The sequence below is a fragment of the Podarcis filfolensis genome, assembly GCF_964270895.1.
Source record: "Podarcis filfolensis genome assembly, chromosome: 14".
Classification (NCBI taxonomy): domain Eukaryota; kingdom Metazoa; phylum Chordata; class Lepidosauria; order Squamata; family Lacertidae; genus Podarcis; species Podarcis filfolensis.
The window spans coordinates 11,037,975-11,053,536 of NC_139616.1; the positions used below are offsets into that span (position 1 = coordinate 11,037,975).

Consider the following 15,562-nt stretch of genomic DNA (forward strand, 5'->3'; position numbering starts at 1 on the left):
TTCCCAGCCCAACCTGGAGATGCCAGGGACTGAATCTGAGACCTTCTGCATGCAAAGCCCATTGGAGCCACAGCCCTTCTACTTCCCACCACAGCGTCTTTTGTCCTTTTCCCAGGAGGTGATGGAAGCATTTCCCTAAATAAAAGATTCTGGACTAGACCCTTTAATGCCGATTCGTGCTCATTTCATGGAGAATTTCCTTTCTTTTGTGGGAAGCTGCTCTTTTTTGAAAATTGACTTGGAGTGGGCGGGGGCATTCAAAGCTGCAACCCTCTGCACACTTTCGTGGGAGTGAATTTCATGGAATACAGTAGGACGTCCTTCTGAATAAACATGTCAAATGGCATATTTTTATTGACTGCTGCGAGACATCACCTTGCCAACAAAGGTCCGTATAGTTAAAGCTATGGTTTTCCCAGTAGTGATGTATGGAAGTGAGAGCTGGACCATAAAGAAGGCTGATCGCCCAAGAATTGATGCTTTTGAATTATGGTGCTGGAGGAGACTCTTGAGAGTCCCATGGACTGCAAGAAGATCAAACCTATCCATTCTTAAGGAAATCAGCCCTGAGTGCTCACTGGAAGGACAGATCGTGAAGCTGAGGCTCCAATATTTTGGCCACCTCATGAGAAGAGAAGACTCCCTGGAAAAGACCCTGATGTTGGGAAAGATGGAGGGCACAAGGAGAAGAGGACGACAGAGGACGAGATGTTGGACAGTGTTCTCGAAGCTACCAGCATGAGTTTGACCAAACTGCAGGAGGCAGTGGAAGACAGGAGTGCCTGGTGTGCTCTGGTCCAGGGGGTCACGAAGAGTTGGACACATTTAAACGACTAAACAACAACAACAGTCCGACCCACCCACCCCAGTGATGTTTTGATACCAAAGGGTTTTTATTTGTGTTTGGCATCTCTCAAATTTGTCCATTTTAAATTTTTTATTTAAAAAAACATGTTTGGGGATTTGTTTGTTTGTTGCTAATTTTAATGATGAAGATCAAGTGATAAAAAATGATTTTAAACAGTATGCAACAGCTAGTGGGAAAGCCTTTTGGAAGGCAGCCTTGAGAACTGCAGCTTTTGCCACACCCACTTTCGCTCTCTATGCCTACCGTGATATGCAGCCCTTGGAGGCTTGGCTGTGGGTCACTGCGGCCCTCAATCTGCCCCCCCCAAAGGGCTAGCCCCACTGGCATACATCAAAGGTCACAAGGGTTATTACTGCATAACGTTTAAGTTATCAAAAGTACAGTGGAAAGGGATAAGAAGGCATGAAGAACTTAGGAAGGTACACAAAAACCAGAACTTAGGAGGGTACAATAACTAGCGATAAGTCACTTTTGAGGCTGGGATATAAGTATAAAACTATTACTAGAGGTGTGGTAATTTGAGTGGTTCCTGCGATCTGGAAAGTTGGTATGTTTAGATGGGAACAGGTGGAAATAATCTTGATAATGGTAAGAGAAGGCATCATGACCAGGTTTGACATTTGGGTAAAACATATCTGGGAATGAGAAGGAGAGAAAGGGGGCCATTTCTGAAAATTCAAGGATCTCTTGCAAGAATATATATCTGTTCTTCTGTTCCGCTCCCCCGCCCCCAAATGTGGCTCTTTAATCTCTTCCATAAATCCTGCATACTTTTACTCTAAAATGACCTTGCTGTTTGGTTCAAAGGGTGGTTAGTATACCACGGACCAGGTTTTGCCCTGTGGGAGGGGTTTGTAGGACTAGTCAGGAACACAGCTTGTCAATTTTTAAAGCCTCTGGGTGTAATATACCGATAGGGTTGAAAATGAACTATGACTTTTATAAGATGCAGTCGTACCTCGGAAGTTGAATGGAATCTGTTCCGGAAGTCCATTCGACTTCCAAAACGTTTGGAAACCAAAGCACGGGTTCTGATTGGCTGCAGGAAGCTCCTGCAGCCAATCGGAAGTCGTGGAAGCCCCATCAGACATTCAGCTTCCAAAAATAGTTCGCAAACCGGAACACTCATTTCTGGGTTTGCGGCATTCGAGAGCCAAAATGTTCGAGAACTAAGCTGTTCAAAAACCAAGGTATGACTGTGAGAGAAAGGGAGCCATTGTGGGGTATTGGCCAGAGTGGTTGGACTGAGGCCTGTGAGACTTGGGATCTAGACCCCTCACAGCTATGAAGATCACTGGGTGACCTTGGGTCGGTCAATCGCTGTCTCTTAGTCTAACAGCAGGATTGTTGTGAGAATAAAATGGGGAGTGGGGAACCATGTACGCCACCCTGAGCTCCTTGGAAGGAAGGTGGGAGAGAAATGAAATAAATCGTGTGTGTAATAAATAAAAGAAAGCCATCAGGCTTTAAGATCTATTGATTCCATCTGGGTAGGAAACTCTAGTCCTTGGAGACGGGCTACACTTGATCAGCCTGGTGGGAGATTAGGCACTTCGTGCTCAGAAATACTTTTATCTATAACCTCGTTTATGTCTCTTTAAAGAAGGAACATGACACTAAATTCACATGGCTGAAAGAGGCTATGAAGGCTAGAAGATTCCCCCCACCTCCCTTATATACTGTTAAGACATTGCATATCCAGAGGTTACAAGCATCTGAAATCAATACAGAGTGAAGCCAAGATATCAATTATTGCATTCAGGGTGCTCTGGAGCTTTTCATGTTGCTTAGGACTAGATGACGGTAGAGGTGCTTTCCAACTCTGCAATTCTATGAATCTATGAATCTAAGTAAGCCATGTTGATCACAGTGGGACTTACCTCTGAGTAAATATGGCCTGTACACGACAAATGCTCAGGGTAAGTGAAAAAGAATGGCGCACTATTGGATTTCCCTGCTATATGTGTCTACTGAATAATTTGTAAGTTGTCATGACAGAAGACACTGGCTGGGCTAGAAGTGAGCTCTGGAAACATGTTCTTCTTTGACTAGTTAAATGATTTTCTTCTTGAACTCTAGCTAGCCTGCAAAACATTCAAGAATCCTAGGATACCTTCAGAAGACTAGAACAGTTATTATGTCACGAACTTTTAGCACACCAAGAGTCTACTTTATCAGGACTTCCGGGGTAGCGCCATCGGCAATGGCGGTCTCCCTCTGAACTGGAGGGACCAGCTCTGCGCGAAACGGGTCGTTTCCGCTACAGCAAAGCGGGGACCCTTTAAAAAATCACAGGCGGATGAAGCCTGTGACCATGGGACTCGGCGGGCACCTTTAGCGCCCCCCAACCCACAAAGGAACCCATTAACGGGCTCCGAAGCGAAGAGGGGGAAGTGGCGCGGTGCTGTGAGTCAACTGCTTTTTCCGTGGAGCGAAGCCACATAGCCGTTGCCGGAGAGCACTGCCTTTTTCCTGGGACAATTTGGCATCTAAAGAATCACCCGTGAGTACTTAAATCTTGAACAACTGGACTTTAAATAAGGACTGGCCAGAAGAGAGGAATTGGACTCAAAATTTATTTCAATTCGGTACTGAAACGGGAAGGTCTAAACAGGAAGTCAGCCTTCCGTTTCCTTGTAGTCAGAATAAAGCAAAGACAACGTAAACTAGAGCTTAGAAAATTACTTTTAAAGGATTGGCTTTCATCATTTAAAATCGTGGAACCCCCCTTCGGTAGCAGGAGAAGAAGGGGGATTTCTTTTTGGACTGTTTAAACCTGCAGAAGTGAGTTTAAAGTAAAGTAACTTTCCATCGTCCTGATCCTGGAGCGGAGTGTCAGGACTGACGTTTGAAGCTCATTGACCAGAGACAAATGTTTTTGACAGACAGCTAAAAGAAAAGTAACATAGTGATTCCATTGTTTCCTCTCGCATTTTAAAGGAACAAATATTGACAGAATATCTTTAAAAAGAAGCTTTGTTGTTATTGTTCTTAAAAGAAAGAAAAAACAGAAGTTTTCCCCCTAAAGGGGGACTGTGAAATTGTAATCAATTTCAGGAGCTTGCAGCTGCTACAGATTACAATCGTGGGAAAGGACTTGTGACCTTGTAGGACAATGTTTTCAGAAGCTCTGTTGGGTGCTTTCTGTAAAATAAATGCCCTATTGGATCAGTTAAGTCAGAAGACGGATTTGATGACTAATGCGGCCAGAATCTTTGAACAGGCAGTAGGAAACTACATGGAGCCTACCCAGGAACTAAAACAGGAGTGTGCTATGACAGCACAGATGAGAGAAGAGGATGCTGCTGAATCCTGGGTGCCAGAAATGGAGGGAGTTGCGGCCCTGCAGGAATATGAGCCTTTGGATTTGATAAATAAATTTGGAAAAAACCAGATTTGGAAAGATAAAGTTTGGTTTGGTTTGGAAATGGGGGGTTGGATTGACCCTCCCATGCAGGGATGTTTGGACTTTCTGAGTCTGGTAATGGGCCATCAGATGTTTGGAGTTGTGGGGGCTCTTAATTTTGGAGGGAATCTGAAACAGGTGTTTAAATATTACATGGAGTTTAGTCTGGACTATGGAAATGGGGCTGATCTGCTGAAAAGGGTCAAAAACATTACTAAGATGGAGTTCCCACGAGTGAAAGGAAAATATGAAGAAGAGTCGCGGAAGGGACATGGAAGAGACTTGAGGGCCTCGGATATAAGGATACCAGGTTAATGCGCTAAATTAATGGGACAAAAAGGACTGACAAAATCCGGGACCAGGAGGAAGGGACGCTGGATGAAGATTGGATTGCTTTATCTTTTTTTTCTTTTATCATTAGGACTGTTTTAAAATAACTGATGAATGTTAGAAAAATGTTGAAATGGAACTACTTGGTTCTAGTAAAAATGTTTAAAGAATTAGGTTAATGATATGGTTAGGAGAAGTTGGTAAAAATAAGATTTAAGTTTTAAGTTTTAAGGTTTGCTATAAGACAAGATGAAATAGATTAAGGTAATGTAAGGACAAAATATTATGAACTATGGAAAGGATTTGCTGTGATAATTATTAACCAGGATACAAGAAAGGGGAGGAGGAGGAGGTCAAAGAAAGAAGGTAATGAAAGTTGAGAATTTGAGAATGATGGATGTATTTTTTCTTTCTATTTTTCTGTTTTGTCTTTTTTTCCCCTTTTTTATAATTTTTAAAAATCTTTAATAAATATTATTTTTTAAAAAAAGGAGAGAGAAAAAAACAACAAGAGTCTACTTTATCAGATTCATCCCTCCATGAATTAGCCTGCCATCCTAACCCCACTTAGCTGGGAGTAAGCCCCATTTGATTCAGTAAAACTTACTTCTGAGTAGACGTGGTTCGGATCACACTGTTACATTTCTTACCTGCTGAAAGCTCCCACCACAATTAAGGCTGCAATGACTTGCTTGGGTGTAAGAGCCATTGAACGCTGTGGGCTTACAACCAAGTATATTTGTACAAGTTAGTTGGGATAATTACGAATCTTTATGGCAACATGAGACTTCACTCCCCCCTCCCCCCCACTAGTCTTACAACAGCTCACATAGCCTACCATTCTTCCATTCATCTCATCAAACTGTTGGGACTCTCTTGACAATTAAAAGCAGGGCTATCTGCAACAACTTCAAAGAGAGTTTGTATTTTGCATGTCTTTAGATTAGTTTTTATTTTTATTATTTTATTTAATTTTTCATTCTCTTGTTTTATCATTCGGGTGTTCACCATCCTGGGCTCCCTTGGGTGGAAGAGCAGGATAGACATTTAATAAATAAATAGACACTGGTTTTACCTACCTGTTCTTCTAGTGGTCTCTCTACACTTAATTCTCTGTTGTGTAAAGCTTTATCTAGAAAAGAGACACACATATACGTATAATTGTGGTATGCAGTCTCTCTCTCTCTCTCTCTCTCTCTCTCTCTCTCTCACACACACACACACACACACACACTAACAATAAACAAGTTATAGTATTAAACAATCTACCCTTAATACCCTGCCTGTATTTAAACATCAGTTCCTGGAATATAAATATTGAAGATGCTGAAGTTAAATCTGTAATCCTATGCATACTTTTCAGGAGGTAAGCCCCACTGAACTTCTGAGGAAATATGCATCGGATTACATTGTACGTCACAGAAAGGGAGGAGGGTACAGTTTGCCTGGTTCCTGTCTTTGTTTAGGAAATTAGCCTTGAATATCTCCTTCACGCTGGACTGTTCCTACGTTTTCTCAAGCAGAAAACCAACACACGCACGCATAAAAAAGAAAAACCTCACATAAGAGCTGGACGAAAATAGCAGTAATCTAATCGGATTGGAATAATCAAGAGCTTAAAAGATTTTATGACATTCAGAGCAATCCCCACAAAGAGAGACGTGGAAAACTGCTGCACTACAGATCAGGCAGTCTCAGAATACACTCCAGAATGAAGAAAATCCAGCATAAAAAAGAGAACACACATTCATTTCCTTCCAGTTATCTGGGGTGGGTGTGGGTGGGTGGAAGAGAAATATGCCATTTTGCTTTTTACCTTGGCACACTTATCCACCTTGTTCAGCTATGACCCTTGGCAGTGATTTCAAAACAGAATGGCATGTAATATGTCAATAGTCACTAGAGGAAACTGGATCAACTTGGCTAAATAAAATAAAATAAAGTGTCCCAGTTCTCACAGCTATGCGGGAATGAATGATCAGAAGAGATGACCCACCTACCCAACACTGGGAAGTTTCAAAATAGGGGCTATGCCTTTCAAAATAGGTGCTATACCTTTTAAAGTACCTACCTCCTCTAGTGCCCTCGGGCTTGGGGAATCCATGTACCTGGCCTAAAATCAGTGCCAGCACCGGTATCAATAAAGACAGCTTGAGAAGCATCCTCCCGTGTGTTAGGTCTTCTTTGCTGCTTTGACCGTGGCTTTGGAAAAAGGTTTGCGGCAAAACCAGAGAGGAGAGGATCCCCTGGCTGCTCCAGCAAGATCAAAAATCCTTCCCTCCCTTCTTTCCAGCAGGCTTTGTGTGTCAGTGCCTCCCTTGGCGGACCTAGACTGAACCCAACTGGCAGCGGTTCCTCGCCCGCCGCAATGGGAGCTGTCCAGCACTCTTGGTGCTGAAATCACAGGAGCCGCAGCTGCAGCTCACTGCTCCGGGATATGGCTCGAGCCCTTATTGCTCAGCGTCCTCCTCCTCTTCTTCCCTTGCCCTGATCGATAGGCGAGCGAGGTCCTTTCCCCGCTGAAAGCTCCGGACAGAGGTGGGAGGAGAAAGAAGAGGAGGAGATCAGGGAGGAGAATGGGAGGGAGGGGGGCTGCGGATGTGGGAGCATGCGTGCACCACCTGGACCTACACACAGCTCTCTAGCCCAGCCCAGCCTGTTGGATAAAGCTGCTCTAGCCGAGCCAGCAGCAAGCCTTGAAATCCACAGGCAGGGGATTCCTGTCTCCGGAATTGCATGCATACAAAATCTCCACCCACAGAACGCCCCTGTGCCCATTCTAAGCAGAGGAAAAGGTCAAGAGCGTTGACGGTGATCTATATCTCTATTCTGCAAGCGGCATCTGTTGAAGTGATGTGCAAGGCATATGATTCACATTTATGACGTGCAGCAGCTTGGCTTCTCAGTCACCAAGGCTGGAGAGTGAGAACAGCATTGTTTCATCTGTTAGGTGATTTTTTAAAAAAAAATTAATGGGGAAGGCTGTTAAGGCAGAATCAGGGAACATTAGCCAATCTGGTGAGCTTGCTGGAGAAAGAATCAGTCTGCAGACAGCATAGAAAAGCAAATGAATGGGTTTTCCGTTGGCAAAATTCAGACCCGTTGCAGCAGCAAGTGAGCATAATAGCTAAATCACCACCCCCACATTCCACTCACACCTTTCTGCACAGAGCAGTTTCATCTTTCCTGAGCTGCAGGGCATGATAAATCAGTTTAGCCACAGTTCACCTTTTATCTTCTATCTTGTGAAGATCAAAAATGTGCATGCATACACAGACATACACACATGTTTGAGAGGCGAAAAAAGATCTTTTTTAGGCTACTTTATGAATTTTCAAAGATCAGGATCAGAGGTGTATATTAAACAGTATCCAGAGAGCCTTGCAGCACCTTCAAGGCCAACAAATTTATTGTGGCACAAGCATTTGTGGACTGCAGTTCACTTCATTGGATCCATGAAGTGTTACAGGTAGTTATGCACATTTTTGGGGGTCTGTGTGTGGAATGACAAACAGTGGGAATACAGGGAAAAGAAACACGTAGAAATGCAGACGGTAATAATTGGTTGCTGCTTTGCTTCTGGGCCCAATTCAAGGTGCCCACATTAGTGCTTAATGCCCTAATCTACCCAGGTCCCAAATACCTGAAAGGTGGCCTCCCTCCCTACAGACCTTCTTGGGTGTTAATAGTGGCAGAGGGCTTCTTATTGGTTGTTCCCCTGCCCTCAGAAGCTTGGGGTGAAGGAGGCCCAGAAGAGGGCCTTCTCCGTGGCAGCTCCAAGTTGTGAAACTCTCTCCCCACAGAGCTGCATTTGGCATTTTCATTATACAGCTTTTAATAAATACCAAACACACCTCTTTTAAAGAACCACCTTATTCTGTGGTTGTAAGTTGTTTTAAACTGCTTTTAACATTGTGTTTTAATTGTTGTAACCTGCCCTGAGACCTAAATAATAATAATAATGATAGCATGAGTTTGACCAAACTGCGGGAGGCAGTGGAAGACAGGAGTGCCTGGCGTGCTCTGGTCCATGGGGTCACGAAGAGTCGGACACGACTAAACGACTAAACAGCAGCAACAACAACAACAATAATGATATATTTTATGTGGTGAATATTGTAACATAACTCATGGGGCCGTCTTGGTAGTTCCAGGAGCTCAGAGTCCAAAATCTTATTAATCAGCCTGAAACCTTAGCTATCTACAAACATATTTTTGTGTGTGTGTGTGTGTTCACGTGTGTGCGCACGAATGCTTTCACTCTTACTTAGTTATGAAGAAAAAGTTATGGCACTTTGCACATAGAAGCTGTCTTTGAACATATGCCTGGGTTTTCTCAGAAGGATACTTTGTACATGCTCAATAGTGAACTTGTTACAGCTTCATATTTATGGCTGAAGGTAGTGATGGTGTATTCTGGCCTTCTTACTATCATGCAGATTACAAAATGAGAATAGTACATTGTGGAATCTGAGTTCTGTTTTAAGCCCTAGAAAATCCTCATAATTGTACTGATAACTGAGAGATCCCAAAGCTTCCTTGGCGTGGCCACCTTTAGTAAGGTATCACTAGAAATCGGTCTAAACCAAAGATACTGTATAATACTGAGACAGAAAACCAGGCAGATCAATTTCCAGGCCCCATGTGGCGTGGTTTTCCTTCCCGTCATTGTGCTTCTAGGCTAATGATCATGTAGCTTTAAATTAGGTTCCCAAATTTGCTAACACAATCAAAAAGAAATTTGTCTCCCACAGCTGCCTTTCCTTCTTCCGCTGTAATTACTCTATGCTCTTTTGACAACTCTTTATTCCTAGCCCAATGCTGAGCAATAAACCTTCCAAATTCAGTCAATTATGAGCGGCCGAAGGCAAATTAATGAATTGCCAAGGATGTGCTTGTGCTGCTGCCATGATTCTTGGGCATTAAAAATAACAAAATCAGGAAAATGAGATGAATAACATTGAAGTAGGGGGAATGTAATAAGCCTGAGGGTCAGTGTGGTGCACTGCCTTGAATGCTGCCTTTCAACCAAAAATACATTTTAAAAGTGCTATATAGAGCATTTTGGGATGGCACTGAACTGGACAGTGAAATTTAGGTTCCTCAGAACTGCAGCTCTCATTTAAGAAAGCACACACACACACAAGTTTCCAGCACTAGTGGCTGTGGAGATGCGTTTGGGGGTGGTTATTGCAATCCATTTTCTGCTTGTGATGGGTGCAGATTTGTTTACATACATGGAGCTCCTCTGTTTGCAAAGGCTTCTGTATTCATCTCAATGGAGTAAACAGTGACATCCATCCAAAGGGCTGTGCACACCAAGAGACTCCTGCCATTCAAATTAATTCATGGGGCTCATAGGAAAGGAACTCTTAGGAATCCTATGAATGACAGGCTGAGAATGGATAGTTGTCACACAGAGTTGAAGGTGGTTTGAAAGGGAGATGGTTGTTAATTATGAAGTCTACACTCATCCTATGTTTCCCTCTAATAAACAGGGGCTACCTGGTTCTGTCGTCTTTTCCAAGACCTGCAGTACCTGCTTGACTAGAGATGATACTGTGACCCCAAAAATATTGGTGTGTTCCAAAGAAAAGGAAACATCCCTCAAACCATTTTCAACTCTCTTTAAAAACAACTACTGCTGTATGTCTCTAGGCTAAATCCACAAGAAAACCCAGTCCAGACAGCAAATTTTATTCTTTTGTAATTTGGAATGGTGTCCTGTGTTCTTGCTTGATCCTCAGTAACTGTTTGATCTGCCAGTAGGTACTATGAGACACAGCTCTTTGACTCAAGAGGAAAGCTGTGGTTGTACGTTTCCAAGCACAATTAAAAGTGTTGGTGCTGACCTTTAAAGCCCGAAATGGCCTCAGTCCAGTATACCTGAAGGAGCGTCTCCACCCCCATCATTCTGCCTGGACACTGAGCTCCAGCACTGAGGGCCTTCTGGCAGTTCCCTCACTGTGAGAAGCCAAGTTACAGGGAACCAGGCAGAGGGCCTTCTTGGTAGTGGCACCCGCCCTGTGGAATACCCTCCCACCAGATGTCAAAGAGAAAGAAAATTGTAAACATTTGAAAACGTTTGTAGGTTTGAATTGAAATGCTTTGTAATGTGAAAATAAGGAAGCGCTTTACATATAAGGAGGTAATTTTCATAAAAAAGAAGATTTAAGGTAAAAAAGTGATTATAGAAATGCGAGAATTTAGTAAAAGGTGTTTGGAAGTCAGAAAGAGGGAGGGAAGGAAGTTGATGCTCTGTCTGAGCAATGCTTTATGTTATAGATTTGTGTAATGACACGTAATTAAATATGGAAAACTGAATAAAAATTATTTAAAAAGAAAAAGGGGACATCAAACAATTTATGTATACTTAAATTCCACAAAACAGTTAGCATACCTGTTCCTTATAGATAGAATCCATTTCACTACTTTGCCCTTTCAGCTCCTGATCTAGCCATTGTGTTCATGGATGAGGTTGTTTTCATTTATGGTACTTTTTGTGGTTCTGACACCTTGCGTATTTGCTAGAAACTGTAGCTCTCAGTAGTCACTGTGCTGGGAAGTGCGGTGGGAAATGCAAAATATCACCTTTCACATCATTCTCTCTTACCCAAGAACTGCTTAAAAGCGAAGAGCAAGCAGAGGACCTGCAAGGATGACCGGGAAAGGAATAACGCACTGCCCTCGCAGCCAGTTTTTGAGTGCTGGAAGGAGGAGACGCCAGATGCAGCTGAAACAGCGGCCAAGCAAGGCAGCTGAATCACAATAATGGGAAATTGTAGCAGAGTTTCAAGTTTTTGCGGCAGCCTCTGACAACCAGATTTCCCAGAGGGGCCAATTTAAAGCAAAGCTCAGTGCAGAAGGCCAAGCCAGTTCTCTGTCACACCACACGCACTTGCCGCTTGAGGTGTACTCATAGCTGAAAGCATCCCACACGCACCATTCTGTCTTGGAACAGAATGAGATTCTCCATGAGCTCCTCTTCTCTTCTGTCCCAAAACAAGCGGATGTCTTAACATGCATATTTTACATTAGCGCTTAAGGTCTTAACTTATGTATTTTAATTGTTTTATATCTGTATTATTTACCGTGCTCTAGTTCATAGAGTTTAATTTTAATGCAGGTGGCGCTGTGGGTTAAACCACAGAGCCTAGTACTTGCCGATCAAAAGGCTGGCGGTTCGAATCCCCGCGACAGGGTGAGCTCCTGTTGCTCGGTCCCTGCTCCTGCCAACCTAGCAGTTTGAAAGCACGCCAAAGTACAAGTAGATAAATAGGTACCGCTCCAGCGGGAAGGTAAACGGCATTTCCGTGCGCTGCTCCGGTTCACCAGAAGCAGCTTAGTCATGCTGGCCACATGATCCGGAAGCTGTCTGTGGACAAACGCCGGCTCCTTCGGCCTATAGAGTGAGATGAGCGCCGCAACCCCAGAGTCGGCCACGACTGGACCTAATGGTCAGGGGTCCCTTTACCTTTACCTATGTATATTTACATGTTCTCTATCACTGTATATGTCCATATTTCTGGTCTGTGAGCGTAATAAATTGATTCATTCAGCAGCGAGAAGACTGCCTTCCAATGGAAGTCCAGAACCCTGCAATGCAGGAAATGCTTCTGAGGCATCCATGAATGATGGCTTGCCTGCCTTCTTTGTTAAAACTATACCAGGGGATAGGACTTCATGGCAGTTTAAGTCTTCCCTGACAAGACAGAAGTACTGTTTTGGGGAGACAGGAGGCAGGTGGGTGTGGAGAACTCCCTGGTCCTGAATGGGGTAACTGTGCCCCTGAAGGATCAGGTGCGCAGCCTGGGAGTCATTCTGGACTCACAGCTGTCCATGGAGGCACAGGTCAATTCTGTGTCCAGGGCAGCTGTTTATCAGCTCCATCTGGTACGCAGGCTGAGACCCTACCTGCCCGCAGTCCGTCTCGCCAGAGTGGTGCGTGCTCTAGTTATCTCTCGCTTGGACTACTGCAATGCACTCTATGTGGGGCTACCTTTGAAGGTGACCCGGAAACTACAACGAATCCAAAATGCGGCAGCTAGACTGGTGACTGGGAGCGGCCACTGAGACCATATAACACCAGTCTTGAAAGACCTACATTGGCTCCCAGTACGTTTCCAAGCACAATTCAAAGTGTTGGTGCTGTCTTTTAATGCCCTAAACGGCCTTTGCCCAGTATACCTGAAGGAGCGTCTCCACCCCCATCGTTCTGCCCGGACACTGAGATCCAGCACCGAGGGCCTTCTGGCGGTTCCCTCACTGTGAGAAGCCAGGTTATAGGGAACCAGGCAGAGGGCCTTCTCGGTAGTGGTGCCCACCCTGTGGAACGCCCTCACACCAGATGTCAAAGAGAAAAGTAACTACCAAACTTTTAGAAGACATCTGAAAGCAGCCCTCTTTATGGAAGCTTTTATTGTTTAATAGGTTCATTTTAGTGTTTTGCTGCAAGCCACCCAGAGTGGCTGGGGAAACCCAGCCAGATGGGCAGGATATAAATAATAAATTATTATTATTATTATTATTATTATTATTATTATTATTATTATTATTCCCCTTCAAGAATGCAGCAGGGAGGTAGGATGGGGACAAAATCAGAATGAGTTGGCTCTGCCTATCATATGCTGTGCCCCCTCCCCACTTTCTACCCTACCAGTCTCCATGGGTGCCAGCCACTCTTGGACATTTTCTAGCAGGAAATGGTGGACCAGTTGCTGGTTGCCCACTTGGGCTGATTTTAGTCCAGGAGTAGTAAGTTGCTGACCAATCTTTTGTTAGATTCTGCTTGAGGAACAACCTCGCTCAGTGTATCCAGGATCCTGGCTTATACTGAGTGAAATCACTGATCATGGAAGAAAGTCCCTACTTCTTCATTTACTGCATAGTTATACTATGGATCTCATTCCCACAGGAGTCAGTGATGGCCACCAATTTGGATGGCTTTTAAAAAGCGTAAGACCAATTCATGGAACAGAGATGACAGCTGTCTTCTGCCTCACCGTTTCTGAATACAAGTTGCTGGAAGCCACAGGAGGGGAGAGCATTCTTGTGCTCGAATCTTGCTTGCTGGTTTCTCTCAGGCATTCGGTTGGCCACTGTGTACTCTTAAATTATTATTTTAAAAGTTGTGTCGTGGTGCCACCTTCTGGCTCCTAGGGATCTATTCATGAGGAGCGCCAGCAATGTTAACATGATGCGCTACTGTATTCTCAAGTTCCAAATGCTACCAAAATCACAACAATTCATGTATCTCTGAGGCAAGGGGCTGTTTTCGGTCACAGTGCAAATTCTAGGAGACCTCTTCCTGCGGTTGGGTGATTTAAATGTTCTCCTAGCCTTTTAACAGACTGGGAAACATGAAGTGGGGACAGGAAAACTGTGGTCCTCCAATGCTTTCGGACTCCAGCTCCCATAATCTCTGATCACTGGCTATGCTGTCTGGGGCTGATGGGAGTTTGAGTCAACATCTGGAGACATGGATTCTTCATGCTTGATATAAAGGCTCCCCTAGGCAATGATTAGGGATGCGGGTGGCGCTGTGGGTTAAACCACAGAGCCTAGGATTTGCCGATCAGAAGGTCGGTGGTTCGAATCCCCGTGACGGGGTGAGCTCCTGTTGCTCGGTCCCTGCTCCTGCCAACCTAGCAGTTCAAAAGCACGTCAAAGTGCAAGTAGATAAACAGGTACCGCTCCAGCAGGAAGGTAAACGGATTTTCTGTGCGCTGCTCTGGTTTGCCAGAAGCGGCTTAGTCATGCTGGCCACATGACCCGGAAGCTGTATGCCGGCTCCCTCGGCCAATAAAGTGAGATGAGCGCCACAACCCCAGAGTCGGTCACGACTGGACCTAATGGTCAGGGGTCCCTTTACCTTTAGGCAATGATTCCATGCCACCCAAATGTACTCGTGCACATTTACATACTTTATTGCTTGATCTTCTGATATTTTGGTCCAAGTCTGGTTTAAAGATCCATAAGAGAGAGCAGGCACTTGCTGGGGACTGCCAGTTGAGTATGCACTGGGGGAAGGGGGGCTGGAGTCTGACTTGGGGGGGTCGTGATTTGTGGGGAACTGTACCAGCCAGGAGACCAGGAGAGTCAGAAGGAGAGGACTCTCCAGCTCTGGAGCACAGGATGAGTTGGAAGAAGAGGAGGAAGAGTCAGGCAAGTGAAGGGCTGGGTGCTTCCCCATTCTCTCCTGCATCACTGTCTCCCAGAACTATGAGGGGATTGAAGAGGGAAAATAAACTGCAACTGCTCTATAGAGCACAAATTGGGGAATACTGTAGCTGCCTGGACGTTAGACTAGTGTGGGTGGATATTCGGACAATAAAGTTAACTATCTGCTGTGTGCATTCCTTTGGTTGGAGAATGACCGTGACAGAACCTATAAGTAGGTTATCTTCAATTAGCATCTGGACCGTACACTGAGCATGTACAGTGGTGCCCCGCAAGACGAACGCCTCGCAAGACGAAAAACCCGCTAGACGAAAGGGTTTTCCGTTTTTCGATGCGCTTCGCAAGACGAATTTCCCTATGGGCTTCCTTCGCAAGACGAAAGCCCATAGGGAAATCTCCAGGACAGCGGGGAAGCGCAGCGCGTCTTCCCCACTGTCCTCGGACCTCCTCCGAAGGCTGGCGGTGGGGCGGAGAGACCTTCTCCCCGCGCCAGCCTTCGGAAGGCTCCTCCGAAGGCTGGCGGTGGGGCGGAGAGATCTCCTCCCGCCGCCAGCCTTCGGAAGGCTCCTCCGAAGGCTGGCGGTGGGGCGGAGAGACCTTCTCCCCGTGCCAGCCTTCGGATGGCTGTCCTGAAGACTTGCGGTGGGAGGAGGGTTTTCCTTCCCACCGCCAACATTCAGAATGCTGTTCTGAATGTTGGCGGTGGGGAGGAAAAACCCTCCTCCCACCGCAAGCCCCGGGAACAGAGGAGAAGCGCTGCGCGCCTTCCCCTCTGTTCC

General features: G+C 45.0%; 1 protein-coding gene across 1 annotated transcript in view; it reads right to left on the reverse strand.

The window, feature by feature from the left end:
• The window catches only part of SCG3 (secretogranin III), a 53,339-nt gene extending 45,900 nt beyond the window's left edge, over nt 1-7,439 (reverse strand). The window contains exons 1-2 of the mRNA XM_083586782.1: nt 6,676-7,439; nt 5,684-5,736 (exon numbers count right to left, since the gene is read on the reverse strand). Coding sequence (XP_083442908.1) covers nt 5,684-5,736; nt 6,676-6,766 — 144 coding nt within the window. The 5' untranslated portion in view covers nt 6,767-7,439. The remainder of the gene's footprint in view (nt 1-5,683; nt 5,737-6,675) is intronic.
• Between the last annotated feature and the right edge of the window lie 8,123 nt (nt 7,440-15,562).